The sequence below is a fragment of the Podarcis bocagei genome (assembly GCF_964188305.1).
Source record: "Podarcis bocagei genome assembly, chromosome: 3".
Classification (NCBI taxonomy): Eukaryota; Metazoa; Chordata; class Lepidosauria; order Squamata; family Lacertidae; genus Podarcis; species Podarcis bocagei.
In genome coordinates, this window is record NC_138127.1 from 65750133 (window position 1) to 65774414 (window position 24282).

Sequence of the window (24282 nt, forward strand, 5' to 3'; positions counted from 1 at the left end):
TTCCAGGAGCCTAACCTAAAGCTCTCTCAATTGTTGGTAGTATTCAAATTATAGGACATATAGAATATGTATGCATTGGTTGCTATGGGTATGTTATGGCGTCACTTGCCACAGATTCTACAAGACAGGAACATTCTTTCTAAACCCTACTGAGAAAACCTTAAGACATGTTTTTATTTGGTATTCAAAACCATGGTACTTTTAAGTAATACCTCAATGGAATTGCTTGTCTCTGGAGGCAAAATTGAGGTAGAATATTCAGGTAATTTGATTTGCTGGGGCAAAATGGTGAAAGTTTCAGGGGTGATCAATATATTGCCCATGAACTGCACATAGGTCTTAAACCACTTTTAGAGCATTCCCAGTAACTCCAGCTTTCATTTCAACGCAAAAAGGTTGTAGCTGTTCCTTGTTGCACTGATAAATTCTGGAATGTTGAAAACAGGATGTGCCAATATTAAGGGTTCAGAAACAATGAAACAAGCCCAAATAATTATAGAAAGTCTCTTTCAAGGCTTGACTCAGAGGAAACACTTCCTGAATAGTAATACTTGTCATGGGCAAATGCATACTAGCATCTGCTATGTTCTTGACAAGGTTGCATAAATTTTACTATTCATAATCAAAATATGAATTTTTCTTAGCCTCCTCTCATGACATATTTGTGAGAAAGTTGCCTGCCTTAGAGTCAATATAATATAGATAGTATATCAACTTCTCAGGCCATCATCTCCATCACAGTTCCTTTAGTTTTCTCTAAAACCCACATTCCAACTAAAACTCACAGAATATGGGTTGTTCTGTATAAAATGGCTACTTACACAGCTCTGGGATGGGCAGCAGTTGTAGCCCATCACAGCTTCCCCTTTCCCCCCTGGGGAGTGAAAAGCCTCTTGGTATTGGCCAGCCATTGGGTCCTGCCTTGCCATGGCACTATGAATGGCGGGATAGCCCACCAATGCCAAATTTGAACTGCCCAATGAGGGGCAGGCACAGGGGCAGAGCCTGGGTGCGGATTGGAGTGCAGAAATCTTTGCTCCGGTCCACCAGCCAGGAATAAAAGCCTCCTGAGCTGAGTCTTGCAGCTCAGTCAGCCAAAGAGCATAAAATATACTTTTGCTTCAGAATGCAAAGTAAGATGTTTAGAGACTTGCAGTATAACATTTGCTTATTTTCAGTTTTTCCATTCTATAACAATGAGATAACTTTATAAAATGGTGTTCACAGTGTTCTTGAAAATGGATTTTAGTAAAACACCATGCGGGTCAAAATGTAATTTGGAAACAGTGGCATGATCAGACTTTTTCTACTTGGCATTGAGATTGCCTACTTAACAGTATAGTACCATATTATAGTGTAATAATAAAAGTTTTGGATAGCGATGAATGGCATGGCTGAAAATTCTTTTCTGTGGTTCCTCCCTCTCAGCCCCCTCCCCTAAACACCATACTTCAGATTAATAGTGCCACTTCAAGATACATTGCAAATCCCTCGTTTTATTTTTGCTATCTGTCAATGAACTTGACTCACTTAATAACTATGATTTTTTTAAAGGAAAAAACCAAAACAAAATATTAAGATACTGCTTGGAGTTTTCAATATAAATCTTATACAATATATCATCTTATATAAATCATATAACACTGAATATGGATATTAAGGTTGCATACTCACATTTAAAGCACATCCCCCCTCAAGAATCCTTGGATCTGTTGTTTACCCCTCACAGCACTACAGTTCCAAGGATTCTCTTTTGGGGGGAGGTGGGGATGTACCGTATTTTTCGCCCTATAGGACGCACCATCTCATAAGGCGCACCTAGTTTTTTGGGGGGGAAATAAATTTTATTTCCCCCCCAGGCGCGGGGCTGGGGCTGGGGACCCAGCCCCCAGAACAGGCAACTCTCCGCGCCTTGCGGAGAGCTGCACGAAGTCTGGGCGCGCTGAGCTCAGTGCGCCCAGGCTTCAGCATGCAGGCAACTCTCCACAAGCCGTGGGAGCCCGGCGCGGGCTCCCACGGCTTGCGGAGATCTGCGCGAAGCCTGGAGAGCGAGAGGGGTTGGTGCGCACCAGGCTCTCCAGGCTTCAGCGAAAGCCTGCATTCGCCCCATAGGACACACACACATTTCCCCTTCATTTTTGGAGGGGAAAAAGTGTGTCCTATGGGGTGAAAAATACAGTACTTTAAATGCATAATGCATAAACAGCCAAAGAAACAGAACAGATGCTGCTTTACAACAGTTCTGGAAAAGAAAGTGTTAGAAGGAAATTCAGCTCCATGTGACAAAAATAACTGTGTATAAGAAAGGTAAAAATAAGGATTAGTAGAAGAGTAGTGTAATTTCTTCCCATATTTAAGCTTATGGAACGATGTCATTATGCATAGCAAACTCAGGTTAACAGTTACACATTTTATCTTGGATGTTTTTATCACCCCTTTCCCTTCATGTTCAGTTGAAACATACAGATGCTTATTGCATTTGCTGCTCTCTGTAGTTCCATCTATGGTTGCAGGAGTCTTTTTTGGTGTAAGAAAGTTTGGCTTTACTGTCCTTCCTTAGACCTCCTTCATGAACCTCTAAAATATTACTAGACGCTATCAAAAGTTGACACAGAGGTTTATTATAGACAAATGCTATGCTGATTCCTGGGCACGATGGCAATGCCTTTGCAAAAGCAGTGATCCATGAACTTTCCATCTGGAAAGATCAACGTCTTTCCATCTGCACTCACAGTCTGCATGTCCTTTTCCTTGCATAATTGCAAATTTCAGAACTTTTCTTGACCAACACCCAAATATACTATAGCTAACAATGCAGCAACTCTAGTATTTATTTTTTCTTTAGTTGCTTGTGCCATATCTGCACAGTGGCATACATAAATGAAATGCTGCACAGAAGAGCATGCTATGTAGTATGCGCAAAGGTTGCAAGTGGGCACGGTTTTGCAGAGAAGAGATATAAGCTCTAACAAAGAAATCAGAGATACAATAATTTAAAAATGAGTTCATATTCTCTAAGGAAGCTTAGCTTGCTAGCTACTTAATACTGACTATATTAAAGGTCCTCTCCTTTGTTGGTAGAGTAGAAAAAAGAAGATGACCCATCAAAAATTGAATTCTACCTCTGTGTCAAGAAATCCAGTTGTACTCAGTGGTCTTTTTTCTTCCAGCACTACTGTAGCAGAATTTATAGCCCAATCTTTTACTAAATCTTTCTGGCTCTCGTTGATAACAGGCCTATTATAATCCTGGCTGTCATCCACTCCAAAAACCTGAAAATAAAACAAATAATCACACACATTAACTGAAAGCCTTCCCAATTAAATTAAAATTGAATGTCTGGGTGGTCCTCTAACAAATCAGTTTGCCAGTTAAAAAAAGAACAGAAACTTGAATAGCTTGTTGTGAAGTGTAATTCTTGCCAACAATTTGCTATTAAAAATAGAGTTTTGCAAGCAGAACTGATACGTTCCAGTTCTAGGGAAGGTTCAAGTAAGTTAACTATTCTTATTTTTCTAATGTTAGACTAATATGAATAGAAGAGGGATGACCTAACTGTAAAAATAAAATAACTTCAAAATACTCTTTGAGGATTTTTCAAGCTTTTAATTTGTATATAAAGCTATGTTTATGCATTATTTGCTAGCATGGTGTGGATTATAAAGATCTCATTGGGTTTAAGAAAAATGTGGTCACTCTTGAGATATCTCCTCAATGTGAACAATTACATATCAATTTACTTGTGTTCCCTTAAAACGTGGTTAAGTGTGTGCATTCCAGCCTGAATACAGCAGGCGAAAACAGCCCACAGCAAGGAAGCTACAATCATGAGAAAACAATTACGCAAAAATCAATGGTAATTGACAAGAATGGGACATCAGTCTTACTAGTAAAGCGAGTATGAGGTGATGTTGAAGACAGCTGCAGATTCCTTCTGCACTATGAGGAAAGATGTTAAAATACTTTAATTCTTTAATTCTATTGCAGGAACCAAAATGTGCCATCAGCATCCACAGCAGGCAAACATTACTTCTTAACACAGCCTCCAACTAATACCACATATTATTATATTAACTCTACTTTGTACTTATTAATAAAGTTCCCATCCTCTTCTCTTCCTTTTCTGCTGACTGATCTACAAAGGAGTTTACAACATCAGCTGAGTATACCATTTACCTATTTCTGTGTTTCTGTCATAGTACCAGCTTCCTTGTCCAACTTCCTCTACTCCACAGCGGGCTAGGGACAAAGGTAAGAGCTGTTTCCTAGTTCTGCTGGATCTCTCAGCAGCGTTTGATACAATCGACCAAGACATCCTTCTGCACCGTCTAGAGGAGCTGGGGGCACTGTTATACAGTGGTTCCGCTCCTTCCTCCTGGGTCGTGTCCAGAAAGTGGTGGTAAGGGATCAGTGTTCAGACCCTTGGGCCCTCACTTGTGGGGTGCCTCAGGGTTCTGTCCTCTCTCCCATGCTTTTTAACATCTACATGAAGCCGCTGGGAGAGATCATCGGGGGTTTGGGCTCTGTGTCCATCAATATGCGGATAATACCCAACTCTACCTCTCTTTTAAATCAGAACCAGTGAAGGCAGTGAAGGTCCTGTGTGAGTGCCTGGAGGTGGTTGGAGGATGGATGGTGGCTAATGGATTGAGGTTGAATCCTGACAAAACAGAAGTACTGTTCTTGGGGGACAGGGGGCGGGCTGGTGTGGAGGACTTCCTGGTCCTGAATGGGGTAACTGTGCCCCTGAAGAACCAGGTGTGCAGCCTGGGAGTCATTTTGGACTCACAGCTGTCCATGGAGGCACAGGTCACTTCTGTGTCCAGGGCAGCTGTTTATCAGCTCCATCTGGTACGCAGGCTGAGACCCTACCTGCCCACAGACTGTATCGCCAGAGTGGTGCATGCTGTAGTTATCTCCCACTTGGACTACTGCAATGCACTCTATGAGGGGCTACCTTTGAAGGTCACCCGGAAACTATAACTGTATTACAGTATTTTAATATTTTTTTGGAAGCCACCCAGAGTGGCCGGGGAAGGCCAGCCAGATGGGCGGGGTATAAATAATAAATTATTATTATTATATTATTATATACAACTAATACAGAATGTGGCAGCTAGACTGGTTACTGGGGGCGGCCCCAAGACCATATAACACCGGTCCTGAAAGACCTACAATGGCTCCCAGTACGTTTCCAAGAACAATTCTAAGTGTTGGTGCTGACCTTTAAAGCCCTAAATGGCCTCGGCCCAGTATACCTGAAGTAGCATCTCCACCCCCATCGTTCTGCCCAGACACCAAGGTCCAGTGCCGAGGGCTTTCTGGCGGTTCCCTCACTGTGAGAAGCAAAGCTACAGGGAACCAGGCAGAGGGCCTTCTTGGTAGTGGCGCCCGCCCTGTGGAACGCCGTCCCATCAGATGTCAAAGAGATAAACAACTACCTGACATTTAGAAGACATCTGAAGGCAGCCCTGTTTCGGGAAATTTTTAATGTGTTACATTTTAATGTATTTTTAATCCTTGTTGAAAGCTGCTCAGAGTGGCTGGGGAAACCCAGCCAGATGGGCGGGGTACAAATAATAATAATAAATGATGATGATGATGATTTCCAGATACTACTTACCTTTAAAGCTCTATTCATATGCTATCCATGCACAGAATATGCATGTACATAACAAACTAGGGCCATGCTTCCTGCTCCTGAGGTATGCAGCTAGAGCATGTGATGCTGGAAGGAGCATGCAACATGACACCCCCCCCATGTGTTGAATCCATGTCTGAGTAAGGCTCAATTGTCTCCATTAACTCATTCCTTCTTGTTGATGTTCTTCTTTCAGTTAAGCAGACTTCATCTCTCTGCTTATTTACCACCAGATAGGAGAATGCCCCTCCTACATTTTATTTCCCCCCTCAAGATATTTTCAGAGCCACCACAGTGTTTTTCCGGGTCATTTGGCCAGCGTGACTAAACCGCTACTGGCGCACGGAGGACAGTGACGAGTGCCAAAGTGCACGGAAACGCCACTTACCTTCCCGCCACAGCGGTACCTATGTATCTACTTGCACCGGCATGCTTTTGAACTGCTAGTTGGCAGGAGCTGGGACAGAGCAATAGGAGCTCACCCCGTCGCAGCAATTTGAACCGGTAACCTGCCATTCAGCACAGCAAGAGGCTAGAGCCAACGCCCCAATCTTAGATAATACTTTCTACAGAAGTACAAATAAAAAATAACCTTTGTTATAATGGATTCAATGATTTCTTAAATAAGGATTTCAGGCTGTATCCACTGCTGTCCATGCATGAGCAGAAGAGATTTCCACTCATGCAGTGGGACTTCTCGGTCGTCTCTCTCTCCCCGCCCCTTTACACAATTTGCTCTGCTGAGGGGTTATCCAGAGTAGATCAGGGTAGTGCATGCAGGAGGGTGAGGAAGGTGAAGTTCCATTTTGTGAACTGAGAAGGCCATATTATGAGTCCTATTACTCCTGGCATTCTCTGGTGATGGCACAACAGAAAGGGCCTCCCAGACAGATCGAGTCTTCGGCAGAAAAGTAGAGGGAGAAGCACTCTTTCATGATGATGCTAAAAATTAAAATACATGGGATATATACTACTCAACCTTTTCACACAAATGTTTGACAAACCTGCAGTAACAATGAAAATGTTATTTTCAATCTGCTTTGCCTCTGAAAAAATCAGCACATCAACATGTCTAAATATGATAAGAAGGAAAATTAACACTATGGTGTGGGCTTCCAATAGCTGCTTAAGCCAGTACAAGGAGCTTGGGTATCCCAGTGGATTTTCTTTTTATGGTTGTGTAACAGTGTTTTACTTTCTTGACAGCCAACTCCCTACCCCACCCCCAATATCACAGACTGCTTTTAGATCTTATAGGTTTCAGAAGAAGCTCACCAGATGCTATGAGGCTCTCTGAGAAAAATCCTGCCCTTGGATTCATGAAACTTGTTACATTTGGATCCTGACCACCATTTTAAAGTGATATTTAACATACTGAAATAAATTATTTGTCTACAGACAAGTGACATTAAACATTTAAGAAAAAGCAAAATGGTACATGTTATTGAAGACTATTTTGGGACAGATTCCTGAATACATTAAAAGTGAACACAAATTACCGGTATCTACTCTCTGTTTTTATAATTGTATAGTCTATTGTTGTTACCTGCCTTGGGACCTTATGGTGAAGGACAAGCAAGAAATCTTATACATACATACATACATACATACTACAGTGCCCTAAGAAAACCATCTTCTTTTATTCCAGTCAGCTTCACTGAAGATCAATTTGAAAAATTCACACATTTAAACATTTGGAAGTTGCATAAATTATTTGCTCTAAAGTATACTTTCTGAATTACAAAGTTATACGTATATGGGTATACAGTTCTCAGAAAAGATCCAGGTAAGAACACCTTGCATACAGTGATCTGGTCCCAAGAAACTACACCAAAAGTCAAAACGCCAAAGGGTGATTTAGACTTCAGTTTCAAAATATGTCTGCCATGTGACACAGGGGCAAGTATACTGTTCATGCAAAAGTGGCCACTGTCAAAAGCAGTTTGACATGGCATGGGGGATCAGTTATTTAAAACAAAAAAAAAGTCAAAAATTCTACTCTGGGTAGCCCTCTCTGAGCATGCCCTAAGTAGCTCCTTGAATTGCAGATTAAAAATTATTTTTGTTGTCTGGCAAAAGTAGTGGTAGTAAACTAGACTGAAACAAATCAAAACAAGGTCACAGGTCACAACCCTACACACACTTACTTGGAAGTTATATTATTGAAATATAATATGATTCTGATATAAATTTAAGATTGGGGTACCACAAATTCAAGTAGTTTGATACAGACCTGGCAGAAGTCTGTCATCAGCCAGATCAAATTGCCTCAGGACTCTCAATTTAGCAAGCCTTTAGAAAATATGAAATTTCAACACTCACCTTCAGAACCTGCATGAGCATTCCTAACACTATTTCATGAATTCCAACAGGTCTTCTAACCCCAAAACCTATAAATCATTGCAAATAGTTGCTCTGTTCTTCCACCACCGGTCATTCATCCTCTGTTGCTCAAGATTACTATTTCTTGCCTCCACCTCAGCAATATTACAGTGGTGCCTCGCAAGACGAAAAGAATCTGTTCTGTGATTCTCTTCGTCTAGCGGTTTTTTCGTCTTGCAAAGCAAGCCCATTGACGGATTAGCGGATTAGCGCTATTAGCGGCTTATCTGCTGATCGGATCAGCTGATAAGCGGCTTAGCGGCTTAGAAAAGGGGGGGGGACTAGCAGGAACTCGCAAGACATTGTCGTCTTGCGAAGCAAGCCCATAGGAAATTCGTTTTGCGAAGCACCTCCAAAACGGAAAACTCTTTCGTCTAGCGAGTTTTCCGTCTTGCGAGGCATTCGTCTTGCGGGGCACCACTGTATTGTGCTATGCCAGTTGAAAGTGTGCCGCCTAAATCCTATTGTGAACAGGAGGTAATGGCAACTGTTGTGTGACTCACATATGTGTTGCTGCCTTTTAAGCCTTCTGTGGGAAAATTTGCTCCCTTCTGTTTATTTTTGTAGCTCATGCCTCAGTGTTCTCCTGGGCATGCCTGATTATCTGCTTTGAGTGTGGGTGGTCTGGTGTTGGCTCCAACCCAGTTGCTACAACTTAGAATCAGAAGGGGTGATACATAACATCTAGATCTTTTTATATTGTTTTAATTCAATTAGTGTTTAATTACCTTTTAATGAATATCCTTTCTATGCTTTAGCATTTTCTATTTTATCTGTGCCATTGTATTTTTATCTGTAACTCACCTTGCAAAAAAAAGGTGGGGTGCAAATAAATATAATAATAACAACAATAACAACATCTAGAAGCCAGTTTCAGAAGGCAAATGGCTGCACTACTGTAAGACTAGAGAATTTTAAAAGTTTAAAAATGTTAAGTTTTATTATGGATTATTTCCTTTCTGTGACCAATGCAAGAATAAGCCCATGCACCTAGGGTTGCCACATGGAAAATGGAGCAAGCTTGTTTTCTCCCACTCTAGAAACTAGAACCAATGGATTCAATTTACAAGAAAGAAGATTCCAACGAAACGTAAGGAAGAACTTTCTGACAGTAAGAGCTTTTCCACATTGGAAGGGCTCCTTCAGGAGGTGGTGGGTTCTTTTTCCTTGGAGGTTTTTAAGCAGAGGTTGGATGGACATCTGTCATGTATGCTTAAGTTGAGGTTCCTGCATTGAAGGGAGTTGGGGTAGATGAACCTCAAGATCCCTTCCAACTCTAGAATTCTATGATTTCATGATCTGGTGGCCTGCCACCACATTGTGCAATCCTCTTCTAGTTTTGTTTGAGAGTAGGTCACACTTCTAAAAACACATCAAACTAACAAGTTATTTGGAGGGACCACAGCATGTGTACTTATGTTCTGTGAAGCAGGTGATAATGCCAAGGAAAGTGACCTAGAACTGCAGGATGAATTTAGGGTGCAAACCAGAAAAGTGCAGTGAGGTCTGTGTTCTTTCAACCAGAAATCTCTCTCCAGCCAGCACAGTTTCCGTCACCTGTCATAAGCACAACTAGACAAACCAATAGGAATCTGGTAAGTGAAACTTGTAGGGAGACTGTAAAACACAGCTGAATCTAGGTTTTCAGCTTGCCCCTCTCCTACTTGCTTAAGACAGGCAATAACTGCCCCCAGGCAAGCAGCCAAGTGGAAAACTGGACTTGCTTTTCTTTCCACCAGCAGAGCAGTTTTCTGCTGCAAAGGCAAATGCTGCACTCATATCTCTCTAATTCTTCTGCTCTCTGGATGCTGAATAGAGAAAACAAAGGGAGAGCCACAAATACATCCCACAGCATTACACTTACGTTTTCTTATCTGGGGAAATGCAACAGCACAGTGCCTGCACGCACCTCCTCACTGTTGGCATTAAAGACAACAGAGACAAAGAGAGTATAATGTTGTGTTGCTGCAGTTGGAGAAAAACATTGACTAAGTACCAACCACCAGTGGGAACTCTCTACTGTATTGTTCAACTCTTCTATTTCTGTGACCCACATACAGATGGTATCCTCATAATCTTAAAATGTGTATTTTAACTTTAAATAATAATAAAGCAACACTGGTTTTTCTTTAAAAAAAATCTCAATGAGCTCTTAAAACAATCAAGTATAAACATTTTTACCCCATATTTTGTTTAATATCATTTCAAAAGTATTTCTGGGAACAATCCAAGGTCTTCACACCAGGGTCAATATTTGAAAATCAGTCACGTACTATATGTTATGGGGATGGGTGATCACTTCTGTTTCAGATAGTAAGTTATAATAGTTGCTTGTTACTTTCCCTTTTCACTGAGGACACAAAACACACACTTCATATCAAATGAGAACTGCAAAGTACACACTTTCAACATGCCACATTTTGTTATTGTTAAAATAATCTATTATGATGATGGTGAATTCCCAGTGTATTTCTCCTATGTAATAAACTCCTCAATTGAATGAAAATTACTGGGACTTTAGAAGTGCACCTGACCCCACAATCTTGGGGCAGCAACTTGCTTTACGTTTTGCTGTTTGGTTCAAATACAATGCACGCTTCATTTATATATCGGTACCAGCTGAGCATGGTGCATTCATTATTCACAGTGTTGTGTACTGAATTGACTTGAAAAGAATTGGGATCCAACTTTATATGAAATTGTATCATGAACAGCAGAAATTTAAAATGCATATGCATCATTTTCTTGACCTTTAACATGCTATTTGTTCATTATTTCAACTTTTATGCTGCCTTCTCATATAAATATATAAAAAGCAGTATGCAGTAAAGTAACATGTAATTAAGAATTACTCATCTGTTGAGAAATCATTAAAAATCACAAGTTCATACACTTTTACATAAAATAGCCAGAATACACAAATCTTTCAATCCAACACAATCAATTGAACCAATGTTTCCCACAAAGTGAAACATTCCTCTTGTATTTCCTGTTATCTGCAGTAGTAAGAATTTATTCAGTTTCTCCAGGAGTGAATAATGGATATTTTATTTGGCATGATTCATTCCTGAAGCAACTGCTTCAAGTTTTGATCCAAAATAGGATACTGATGTGTTGAGTAATTTTAAAACAAAACAAAATATCTAGAGATCAACAAAACAAAATATCTAGAGATCAAATGAAGTTCCTTTTCTTTGAAACGAAAAGAGGAGTCCATTTTCCTAGTCCTAAATCTGCTCACTTTGAAAATGAAAGTAACATGGAAGTTACTTAATAAAAGTTAAGTAAATTGAACTACAGTGATACCTCGGGTTACAGACACTTCAGGTTATGCATTTTCGGGTTGCGCACTGTGCTGAACCCAGAAGTACTGGAAAGGGTTACTTCCAGGTTTTGGCGCTCGCGCATGCACAGAAGCACTAAAGCGTGCTTTGCGCAGAAGCACCAAATCGTGACCCGCACATGCGCAGACGCGGCACTACGGGTTGCCAACGTGCCTCCTGCACGGATCACATTCGCAACCCGAGGTTCCACTGTACTGAATTAAAAAGCTACAGAAAAAGCTACAATTTAAAAACAATAAAAGAAATTGGATGCTTATTTAAAAGATATTTGCCATCTGAAATTTCAGTTAGATTATGTATCTCTTAAATTAAGTAACCTGGTTTAAAAAGGAAATGTGAATCAAATGTCAACATTTTAATAATAACATTTTAACTATAGCTAAATTTGCCTGTCATACCAAGCCATAGTTTAGCACAACATGCATGAACTGGAAGAAGCCTGAGCAAGCCTTAGGCTCATGTGCTCCCCTCTCCTCCTACCATGTGGCTGGGAGCAGGAGTTCAGAAACTTTTGCTTTTAATTAGCCATCAAACTATTATTAACACAATCTATAGCTGGTTTCAAACAACCCAATTTCAAACTGGTTTCTGAAGCTGGCTTGTTTAAACGAATTCTACAATACATAATTGGTGTGAACCAACACTCTAGATCTGGCTGACACAGCAAGCTATGGTTAACCTAAAGTGGGACTGAAATGTTTTGGACGACTCCTCCCAACTGCGAGGAAAGGAGGAAACACATTAACCAGAAGATGGGTCAAGTTTGATGCAGCTGTCATAATAAATTACAGTTTAGTATCACATACAAACATGACCCTTGCCTGCATTTTGATGTAAAATTCTGAACCAAAACGTATCTGATTTGAGGTCAAGCATCATACTGGGTGGGGAGCACAGGCTTAGGGACCGAATGCTGCCCTCCGGTCCTCTCCATCTGGCCCCTGGGACTCTCCCGTTACAACACCCATTACTGGCCCTGATCCACATCTCCCACGCTGTTGCATGACTGGAATATGTCATTAACCGTGATGATGCCTCTTGCCTGCCTGGATGAAGGCTAAAGAGAGTATATGGAAAAGCGAGTGAAGAAACTTTTGACTTTTGCATGGCTGGGATTTAGTCCGCTGTACATGATGCTGAAAAACAACAACACTGCTATGACTAATAAGTTCCAACCCTGGCTTCCAAACGTTCAAGGCTCTTAGGATTCAGGTAAATGATCCTGCTTAGTATCCTTTTTATCAGAGAAAGCTAAAGAGAAATCCTTCCCCATTTCTCCCCTAAGCAGATATATGGAAAGGACAAGCACCAGAAGGTTTGGTTTATGCTTTGGGGGCTAAGATAAAGTCTACTGACTTGTAAGCCAACTCAATAAACAAGTCCAGAATGTAAGAATGAAGGAACATAAGTTCCTGCTGGATCATGGCAATGGCCCATCTAGTCTAGCATACTGTTCTTACAGTGTCCAACCAGATGCCCAGGGGAGGCATGCAAGAAGGAGCGGAGCTCAACCACTCTCTGCCAGCCTTTAATTCTCAGCAACAGGTATTCAGAGGCTTACTGCCTCTGACAGTGGAGGTGGAACACGTCTACTAAGAATTAAGTCCTATTAGGATTAGAATTGCAGTCTAAATGGTTATAGGAATTATAGCATGCATGTTTAGGAAACTGTAACTAGCTCATTTTCTCACTAAATTATTTTTTATATATTCCTTGGGTTGCATCTGAATTTGGGAACCATGGGGATCTGCTTTCACTAAAGGAAGGGGAATGATTTTTTTTTTGGGGGGGGACTTCCTTCTTCTCCTTGCAGCCCCCTGTAAATCTACTGTGGGTAGTCAGGGACCCTTGGGAGCAGCACAAGTGGTGGCCCTGCCAGTGGGCTGCAGAGGGTCAATATGGCCAACGCTCACAGCGCTAGTAGTCTCTTGTACCGTTGTTCATTGTGTATGTGAGGTCATCCATGGCTATCAAAAGGAGAGCTAGTCCAGTAAAGTTGCCAGGGAAAGAAAATAACACCAGGAGAGAAACTTCTGGAGGATGGCAGACTTCCTATCTCTGCTTTAAATGGATATACTTGACCAAATTACTAAGGTTCTTATTTTAAAGGGCGAGAGAAGAATCTTGCTAAATATTAGTGCTGAACTTTAATAGTTGCTTAAGAGTTTGTTTTATTACAAACTTGATACAAGACAGGTGGAGTATTGGGCAACATAATCCTTGCTTCATTCTTTTCACTGTATAGCAGTCAACATGGTTGGAAAATAGAAAAATCTGTTTAACACATAGTTCGTATGTACTCAAGAAGTAGGTTCAAAATACCCTATTGCTGCCTAGTACATAGCTTGCAATGAGGGATAAAATACTAAGAGTTCAAAATATGGCTTTAAAAATAATATATTTTTAAAAACACCCTGATTTATTAGAATAATTATAGTTACTAGGACCCCACCATAAACACCATGGGTTGGGGTTTTAACAATGGCACTCTTATTTAAATTGCTTACCTTATCAATCATCTTGCGAGCTTCTACTTCCTCAGCATTGGGGTTTTCCAGTTCAATAGTGTAAGTACCTTTATCACTTTGGTCATCCTCCTCCTTTTCAACAGCCACCGAAACGACCTGGCTTTTAATTTTTTTCTCCATGTCCTCAGTTGTACTTGGTCTATTTCCAAGACTTCCAGAACTTCTCAATAATGCAGTTTGTAAGAAAGGCAGTGCAGCAGCAGAAGGCTCTTCTGACTTTTGCTTCAGAAGTTTTGCATGTACTGCTCTTTGTTGGGCGGAGCTATTCTGTGAAGGTGGTAAACTGCCTTTGGAGTCGCCTGATGCAGGTCTCACTTTTTCAGTTCTTGTAGGGGGTGCCGGAGAAGATGTTTCAGGGAGCAGAACTCCCACGTTTTGAGAAAAGGAATAAGATCTCCTCTTCCGGGAATGGCCTTCATCAAAAAACTCGATCATAAAAGCAGTCTGACTAACAGTTGGCTGGTCTGAATGTTTCTCTGTGTCCTGGGATTTTGTGTGCAATTTTTTCTGCTCAGCATAATGATGCCTTAACTGTTCTTCAAGTGCTGCCCGTCTACTGTAATGCCTGTGTGCTCCGGCATTTTCTGAATCGCTCTGTGTCCCATCATCATGTTTATTTCCTGCAAAGACAAAACAAAACATAGAAATCTAGCTCTTCATGAGCAGCAGTAATGCGGAAAGAACCTCCGAAAGTTAAGTGAATACAGAGACAATATTTGCTTTTCTGTTAGAAGCTCAACTGTCTGTTAGTAACAAGCTCTGCAAGCTTCCCATAGCAACAACAGACACATTCAGACTTGCCATGCACAATGGAGTCTTTTGCCAGCTAATCAGTGAGGGAGATGCATTTGAAATGTCTTATTCAGAAAACAGTCAGTTCCCAATCATGCTGGATGATGAAATGTGAATGTGCTACAACAGCTATACCAAAATTAGCAGATCAGTATGCCTTCTAAACTGTATTAGTACCTAGCTACAAATAACTCATGAGCCAGAAAACAAACCTTTGCTTCTAAACATATTCCATGAAGGGTAGAAAGTAAAACAGGAGGTAACAACTGTACAGTTTCCACTATCAGTGGAAAGCTTTTGGCAAAAGCTTTGGTTTGGAACATTAGAGTTGTTTTCCCAGAATAATTTTCCAGTTAGTTATCAGTGTGGTTTCCAGAATACAATTCTTTATTAGCAGCAATAAACAATTATGGTTTTTCCCCATATAACGAACGGAGACGGAGCAAAATAGGGCAGCTTTAGACTTTTAAAAGAACCCTTTTATGACTGCAGCTCTGTACCCACTTATCTGGGAGTAAGTCCCTTTCAACTCAATGGGGCTTAATTCTAAGGAACCATATTTAGGATTGTGAGATGCCTAGAGAAAAAGTTCTAGGTGAACACTGAATATTTGAAAGTAAAGGAAGTTTGAATGTATATAAAATCAAACATTGTAAGAAAATATATATTTAAAGAGATTAACACGGTCTTACTATAGTTATACAAACAACAGAATGTCTCAAGGTATGTCCACATAATTTCTGGTCTGTGCAGTCCTGCACCAATTCTCGTCCCTGCTGGGCTACCTCAGCACTCCTAAGGCATACTTGGGATTTGGCTATTGCATAGCCTTCATTCATAACCATTCCTAGCCAGAAAACACAAGCCCTTTGTAGCCTGTTTTTGACCTAGAACTGTTGTGCCAGGTTTGATCTGCTGCAAGCAGTCGTTACACAGCCTTTTGTCCATGCAATTAGTTATCTGGAAGCTCATGCTAGAGATAGTCGAAAATGGCTGTGGACTGCACTGCTAATCTTCAGTATAGTTAACTGGTGCAATATATTAATGAGTATAGCAGTTACAAACTGAGAAAATCAAAAAGCCCAGAATTGTAGTTAGATACAAAGATGCTCAATTTACAAAGTATGATAAGAAGGTAGTCCATCTTCAGAACATTGCGATCTTCCTGGGATATGGGCTCTTCAACCTGCTGTTCTAAATTTATATTTAGTAGTAGAATAAATGCTGATTATGGAAATTGCACTAAAATTGGCTTGAGAATTCATTAAAACATGCTAATGGTATCTTATGCAAATTTTGCTCCTAAAGAGCAACCTTCTTTTAATGCATAATATGCAGAATTACTTACAGGATACCATTTAAAGTTTTGAGTTAATTAGTTACAGTTCTGGAAGAATTTTCAAATAAGAGTTCTAACTTATATGAATTAGTTACAGCATTCTATTTCACACTGAGTGTACCAGAGTGAGTTCCTTAATAGAAGAAATAAAAACATGTTTCAGCTGAAATAAGTTTAAATACTTATTTTTGAGTGAGTATACTATGTATTACCATTACCATTGCCTGATCATAAGATCAGACAAACCATCCTGAGAGATTGTCTGAAGTATAATAATATAACTGCCAGTGAGCAGGAAGACGTGGGTGAGCAATAAAGTGAAATAATGTTTTAAAAATATGAGTTGTAAAGGACTTTGCTTTAGTAAGGGTAATCTGAAAGGCAAACCAAAGGAAAGTTTTTCAGTCAAACTTAAATCACTGAGCTGATAAAAAGGAATCAGAAAATTAGAAAACAATTTAAACCTGTTAAAATTATTAAGTTGAAGTCTATGACCTATATTCACCAACTTTATAAAGCTTGATGAAATGTTCATCTCCATTTTTCTTATGTCTACCCAAAACCCATTTTAAGCAGCTTGATTCCCCCCCTTCAACCATTCACCACTTATTGAACATTAAACTTTATTGAAAAGTGATGCTTGAACATGGATGCAATTTTAATCTTTTTTGAATACAATATTAGCAAGTTTGCTTTGGTATTTGTGTTTCGTAAATGTACCAATGCTATAACATCACAAGCTCTGAATAAAAAGGTACAATTTGTGGGGGGGATGTCCTGGCAGAATTGGTTGTCACTTGATGCTTTGTCTAAAACATTCTGGTCTGTAAGAATTCTAACAGAGTGTAGTAAATGTGTACAGTTCCAGTTAGCATACTTACGGCTGAATATTCAAGACAAAGGAAATAAATACAGCTGAAATTATTTGTTTTACCTTTCAGTCTCTTCAAGTAGACTGGAACATCACTCTTAATACTTTTTGAATCTTCCTCTGTTGATTCCCAGATCATTGTTGGGGGATTGTTTTGTGCTAACCAGTTTGCCACTTTGCTCTCCGGTGCCATCATCACAGTTTGAAGCCCAGGAAGATCCTGGGCACCAGAAGGAGAAGGCTTCTTAGATTTGTGGCGCTGATCTGGAGTGAATTTTGTAACATGATCTTTGATGGTTACTTTTCCTGGGGTGCTGTCATCAAATTCAATAGTAAATGAAGCATGCCCTGCCCCTGCTATGTGTGTGTCTTTTGTTGGGATCTCATGAATAGTACCCTCAGGTATTTGGGAATGTTGATGGAATTCCTTTGTAGGGATTTCAAAATAACTTGGCTCCCTACAGAAAGGATAATTTTCTTCTTCGCTTGCAGCTGCAGATTGCTCCTCAGCTTGCTTGCCATCTGTGCTGCATCCTATTAAGAAAAACAAAGAAATTGAAATTCTCCAATATTGCAAAAGCCGAGGCTTCAAGGAATTTCAGAGTTCACATAAAAGCCAGGAGACAATTCTTGGGAAGGACATAAGAAGAGCCCTGCCAGATCTGATCAAAGGCCTATTTAGTCCATCACCCTGTCTCCCAGTTGCCTGTGGGAAGCCCACGAGCAATGCAGAAAGACTGAAAAATATCGCTCCAGAATTGCAAGTCTTCTCTGTTGATAGTTCCATATTGAAGACAGGCATGAAAGTACGCACATCTAACCGAAAGAAAGCTCACTAAGAATGCCAAAGAAACAAGTTCATGGGTTTCAAAAGATTACACAATTGAATAGAGCCATGGGGAGGGGTATCTTTGTCTTCTTCATCTGCATGAAGTCCTGAAGAGTAAATATGAACTTGGCTTTAATTCAGATTTGAATATATCCCTGCCAATGGAAGCAAATAAGCTAGATTGCAGCGACTCAAGACACTTCTGAAAATCCAATGCCGAAAAGTACAGTGCAGGAAAGGAAGATAAAATTAAAATGGAATGTAACGTCTATAAGCAGTAAGAAACATGCAGAAGTTTGTAAATATCTTGCTTTTTGATGGATAAAGAAGCAGGAGAAGAGAGGAACAATGTACATTCTGAATAAATGCTAAATCCAAGCTTTTGTGGAGCTGCTAGTAAAACATTATGCATTCAGCACAATAAGCTTGCTTGCCAAGTATTAGAGATTTGAATGCACCACAAGCAACTGCTGCTGAAGTGAATACTGGTAAGTCGATTCCAATGGCTGAATGGAGCAATATCATTTATTTTTCAAGATGCACATAAAGTAACAAAACAGATAACTTTAAAACACTAACACATTTTAAAGAAATCTACCAACATATTTACTCTGTGGATGAAAATGGTACAGTGTCATGCAAAATGCATTTTAAAATGGGCAGCACAGCAAACAGAATATTCACAATGATTTTCAGGAGTCATGTCATTTAATTTTACTATTGTTTCTTTAGAAAGAAGAAGCTAAAAAGCTGGGGCTGTGTTTCATGTTAAAGTGTTAATGAATTCCAGCGCAACATACAGCTGAAGACATTGGGGAATGAATGTCATTGGCAAGGGATCAGAGAACTGGTACACAGTATCCTGTGATCTTCAGCCTCAACAGAAAAGCAGCCGATGAGGTTTACTTTCTTTTACCACAGTGTTAAAATATAAAATGCTTGTCCAAATTTAAAAGATTATTCCAATTAAGATTCGCAGTTTTATGCAGTATCTCCCGCCAAGACTAAATAAGAACTAGGAAAATTGCTCTGGAATGCACATTTTTGCTCCACTTTCTGTGCGAAAAGATAGGTTTTTAAATTACTTTTAAACTGTCTATCTTTTCTACGGTAATTACCTTGGTAGAAACTGGTAAAGAGATTTCCTCCACCTCCCTTGCAGTTAAAATCTATAATACGTCCACTTAATTAAGCAACAAAAATTGCTCACACAAGAACGCATACATTGGCCCAGATCAAAAAGTGCTCATGTGCAACTTCTCATGCTGCTAGGTGCCTCCCTCCTGCTTCAGCCCACATTTCCATATCCCATATTATTCTGGAGGGTACTATAACCTTCAGGAGCAGCTTTACAGGGGACTCAGGTGGAGAATGGGGTTGGAATCCCCTGTTGAACAAGTGACATTCTGCTTTTGTATCTTTGGCTTGAGGCCACTCTATAAAATATTTTAGATTTTTTTAGCTATAGCACAAGAGACAAAAGCTACCAGTATACTAACCAGTGGGTTAAAAAGTCAACTTCCTCCAATTAGGTTTTTGGCCCCTGAATTGATGTTGCTGTTGCTTTGGGGAACTGTGCTAAATCACTTCTTAAGAGGGAAGCTGTTAATAGATTTTAAATATCCTTACCTTTTCTAGTAGGCACTGTAGTATGCAAAGAGTTAACAGTTCAAAAATGAGTTCTCTGCCAGGATACTGTGTACTACAATAGTGATGGGAAACAAGACAGGCAAGTTGCTTAACTACCATGCAATGCAGAACTGGATGTACATGAAATGAATGGTATCTATACAAGAATGACAAAATGTTAGCACCTACGGATTCGAAATCAGGAAAGTAGCCGAGGCTTCTGGAGATGAAAAACAGCAAGGTTTTGCTTTCAATGGAAAACAGCACAGTGAAGGAAGCAAGAAATGCTCAGGGCAGAAAGCTGGTAGGGAACAGGAGGATAATAAGAGCAGGTGTTAACAGCAAAGCCAGGAGCTAAGAGCGAAGCTGGGTAAAGTAGTAAGGGGTGGCCTGCAGGGAAGTCCATGGAAGGAAGAACAAAGACAGAACAAGTCTGTTTTGATATGTGATGCTTTCGGAGAAGCAGTTAGGATGGATTCTGGATTGAAAGAAGTAAAAGTGCTTGTTTATATGAAGGAGACGGATTCTGTAGGAGTGGGAGCTAATAGACCAGAAGTGCAATGATACTTATCATCTCAACTGTTCTAGGAAGAATTCAATAGTGGGAGATTGAAATATCAGCACTGTGCTTTATCAAATACACTCTGTTACAATATATTGCTCGGCAGCCAAGTTATTTCCAACTCTGCTATCTTCTTGTAAATTCTTCACTATTAAACAGGCAGCTCAGTGCTCCCAATATTGGGGTGTGTTCATAGTTAAAACCTGTTAAAAGTTTAAAGAATTACAGTGCAATTTACTGTTCGACATGTACAGTTTCATAGAATCTGACAATCATTAAGAATGCAAGTAACAGATGCAAAGAAAGCTGTAGTCAAGAACCAAGAAAATCAAATCAAAGAGATCTAACTGGAAATAAATGATAAAAAGTTTGCAACCAGCAAATATTCACTAACAAAGCTAATCTGTAATGTTCTTTTTGGGTGGGGCCGGTTAATAGGCATCATGACCGTAGCAGTTCAATAATTGTTTCAAGGGTATTTCTTCCCTGTAACAGATTTTTAACTAGTCAGAATGTATAAATGGAGATTTGTTTCAGAGCTCTCTGGATAACCATGAGAAACGAGAAATATATACCGGTAAACGGCACAGACATATAAGCATAATTAATTAAACATGTTTTGCTGTTGGTTTTTGTTTTGTTTTATTAACCACCAGTACTTCAAAAGTACCCCTAAAGTGTGTTTGCAACTCCCCATACCAAAGTCAATTAGAAAATGTGTTTTGATAGAAAGTTAATAGCATAAGTGAACCTACAATAAAAAGTTGCTATGTAGACTGCTCTCATTCAGGATTCCTGCCAACCAGCCATGCTCTCTCCTATGATATTACATGTGTTCCTCATTTCCCCAATAATCAGTCAGCATTTGATGCACAATAAGCATATTCAATCCACTGTATGCAATTTTTCTCCAAAAGCAGGGTTGTGGTTTTAGATGAGCATTTTTATACATCTGCAGATCCTTGGATTGCACTGAGCTGATACCGCTTCCTTGTGTATTGATGGTGCCATTTTGGTTACCTAAGGAATGGCACAATTATATATGATGAAATTTTACAAATGTGTGCTGGGGGTGCATTGTCACTGTTCCTCAAACATTTAAAGTGATTATATAAAGCTAGCAAATCTACTCAGTTAAAACATCATTAATCTATAAGGTAGTACAGTGGTACCTCTGGTTACGAACTTAATTCGTTCCAGAGGTCCGTTCTTAAGCTGAAACCGTGCTTATCCTGAGGTGTGCTTTTGCTAATGGGGTTTCCCGCTGCGCACATGCCTCTGGCATGTGATTTCTGTTTGCATCCTGGGGCAAAGTTTGCAACCAGGAGCAGCTACTTCCGGGTTAGCGGAGCTTGTAACCTGAAGCATTCATAACCAGAAGTGTTTGTAACCAGAGGTACCACTGTATTTCTTCCATGGGGAAAATAGTAGTTTAATATCTGAGATATTCTTTCACAAAGAACAAAAAAGGATTATGCTATAAATACAAGATATAAAGACTGAACATTTTAACAACTAGTAAAAATGGCTCAAGCGGACATACAAGGGGAGACAATCAAATTTCAGATACACATTTAAATCTGGAAATCTTTGTTCACATTCCCTCACTTATGCCTACTATTAAAGAAGCTTGAGCCTTTCAGAAAAGTCTGATATTTATAAATAATGCTTTGCAGATTTTAATCTAGCTCCAGTTTCAATGCACCAAAGTGAAGAACAGTATATTAGCCTCAAAGGTCACAGACTTTTGTTTGCAACTCTCCAAATAAGGTAGGTACAATTAAAAATGGATTGCTCAGTAGATTGATTTTGTTTCAAAACCACAGTATTTGGAACTGGAAAAGACTTTTCCTTTGAATTAATACCCTAGATTGCATGCAATGGTCATTTCATGGACAGCATGGAGGACTGTAGTAGGATCAGCATAAATGGGGTGCCACAGCTTGCACCAATGAAAGCACTTTTCATTAAGACAAAGCTACCATTGGATGCAACCCAATTTTCTCGTGTTGCTTATCATGCAGTGTCTGTTTTCCCCCTGCAAGAAAATCCAGTTACTATTATTCAATATTTATCCCAGTTTGAAACTAATATCAATCTGAAAAATGTGCTGTAGGCTTTGGAAGGAGAATCCATTCCAAGAAGTGACTAATGCAACAGATAACTTATATACCTCTTTCATATTCAGGACCATAAATCATATCAATATTCTTTTCTCAAAGAAGGGAAGGCTTGAATCAGCACAATCCGTTATAAACTTAAGTTTTTGGAATCAACAATAGACTTCAGCACTCTTGGGAGATCAGATCAGAGCACACCATATTGATGTTTATAGAGTACTATATTTAACTGTCAAAGATAATTGAAAGCTTATTGCCTTGAAATAAAGTATGTTACTAAAAATCTAGAAACATTCAGCACACTGAGGTAGGCATTTATTTTTTGTAAGGATTTATTACAGTAAGATATAAAAAGTAACGTGACAAATAAGAGTAGTAGGTAGTTTAAAATAGTACATTGTATGTGTAATGTATGTGTATCTGCACCATCCTAAATCATGTTTTCTGGATCCATAGTAGAGAAAACAGATCAACATTACCAAATATACCAAAAGTAAAGTCTATAACACCTGATCTGAGCCCACTGAGGTTTGCTTGCTGGAACATTTTCCATTACAGGTTTCTACTAAGGCTGAAAAACAGTAATACCAAAATAATCTTATTAACTTAAGTCTATAAAGGCTAATTGTATCTAGTTGGCTTAGCAGAAACTAATCTCCTATATCAAGCTCCTCATTAAACCATGCCCCATCTGCTATATTATATATGTTCTCTTCAAAATAATACCATTTTTCAGAAGTGCAAAGTGGTGAAGCAGTTTTGGTAAATTGAGTATGCCAGTTCAGGCTTGTTTTAAGTTACTTACAAAAATTATTAACAAACAACTAAGCCCTTAATTTATAAACTAGCTGCTATGAAGTAGACCAAAATCTCACATTGAATGCCATAAATCTATGTCCAAGAAAATGTTTTTTTATCATATTTACATAGCAAACTGCATGCAAACTCCAATGTAACATTTATGTTTCATGAAGAAATGACAATGAAGGACCGAATACATGTGAAAAACATAACAGTGGAATAAAAATGAAAGTTGATTCTGTACATATATTTGCATATAGATTTTGGCTCATTCCTGCTCATGGAACTTTCATCCAAAATGCAAGATAATTTTTCTTACTATTTTTTTACATGGAGGAAAAAGACTATGATTGATTGACCGGGGTGACATGCACAGCCTCAACTGTCAACAAAAGCTAGTGCTCGTGTTGATATCTTAAGCTTGTTATGGAATGAAAAGGAAAGCTACTGATGTGATTGCTCCTGAGTGCCTCTCCAATCTGTAGAAACTTGGTACTCAGATGAGCTTCATCCCATGTAATGGGTTGGACAATGGTTGGAGCACAGGTGGCACAAGTCCCAGAGTGAATGGAACCAAACACTGATTGGTGATAACTGCACCTACCATGTGGCAGTGGCAGCAGCAGAGAATGTTCATTGCTCTGCCACCACTGCATTCTTGGTAAATCACCAGGCAGAGCTGTTTCAGTGGATAAATGGGCTTATTAGGTCCAGCCCAGTAATGAAAACATTGTATGGGGGCTCCAGCCCAATGACAGCATGCAAGTAACCTATATTTCTCTATCCTCTTTCTTCATATCAGGTGTAATCTTGTAAACTTCTATCATGTTGCCCCTTACTTGCCCTTTTTCTAAACTAAAAAGCTAAGTAGTCTATGTAGGGAAGTTGCTCCAGCCCACTGATCATTTGTGTGCACTTATTTGAAGCATTTGCAGCTCTACCATATTTTAGATGGATAGATACACTTTTTAATTTTTGAGATGTGGCAACTAAAACTGTGAGTTTAAGTGGAGTTGCTAACTTTTGTTTTTACTGAACTAACAGATAATTACAGCTTGTCAGATAGCCCTTGCTAAAGCCTAAACTAGACATTATGGAGAGATGTATAAAGGTAAAGGTAAAGGTACCCCTGCCCGTACGGGCCAGTTGTGACCGACTCTAGGGTTGCGCACTCATCTCGCTCAAGAGGCCAGGAGCCGGCGCCGTCCGAAGACACTTCCGGGTCACATGGCCAGCGTGACAAAGCTGCAACTGGCGAGCCAGCACCAGTGCCATACACGGAAATGCCGTTTACCTTCCCGCTATAAAGCGGTACCTATTTATCTACTTGCACTTAGGGGTGCTTTCGAACTGCTAGGTGGGCAGGAGCTGGGACCAAATGATGGGAGCTCACCCCGCCGCGGGGATTTGAACTGCCGACCTTACGATCAGCAAGTCCTAGGCA

The 24282-nt window shown here is 39.7% G+C and overlaps 1 protein-coding gene across 9 annotated transcripts in view; it reads right to left on the bottom strand.

Moving 5' to 3' along the window:
- CEP170 (centrosomal protein 170) overlaps positions 1-24282 on the bottom strand; it is a 75672-nt gene that overhangs the window by 23851 nt on the left and 27539 nt on the right. For 7 of the 9 annotated variants that reach the window (XM_081188040.1, XM_081188043.1, XM_081188045.1 and 4 more), the window contains exons 8-10: positions 16961-17431; positions 13875-14515; positions 3123-3272 (exon numbers count right to left, since the gene is read on the bottom strand). In XM_081188040.1, coding sequence (XP_081044166.1) covers positions 3123-3272; positions 13875-14515; positions 16961-17431 — 1262 coding nt within the window. The remainder of the gene's footprint in view (positions 1-3122; positions 3273-13874; positions 14516-16960; positions 17432-24282) is intronic. The other 2 variants (XM_081188046.1, XM_081188047.1) reach the window with 2 other exon arrangements.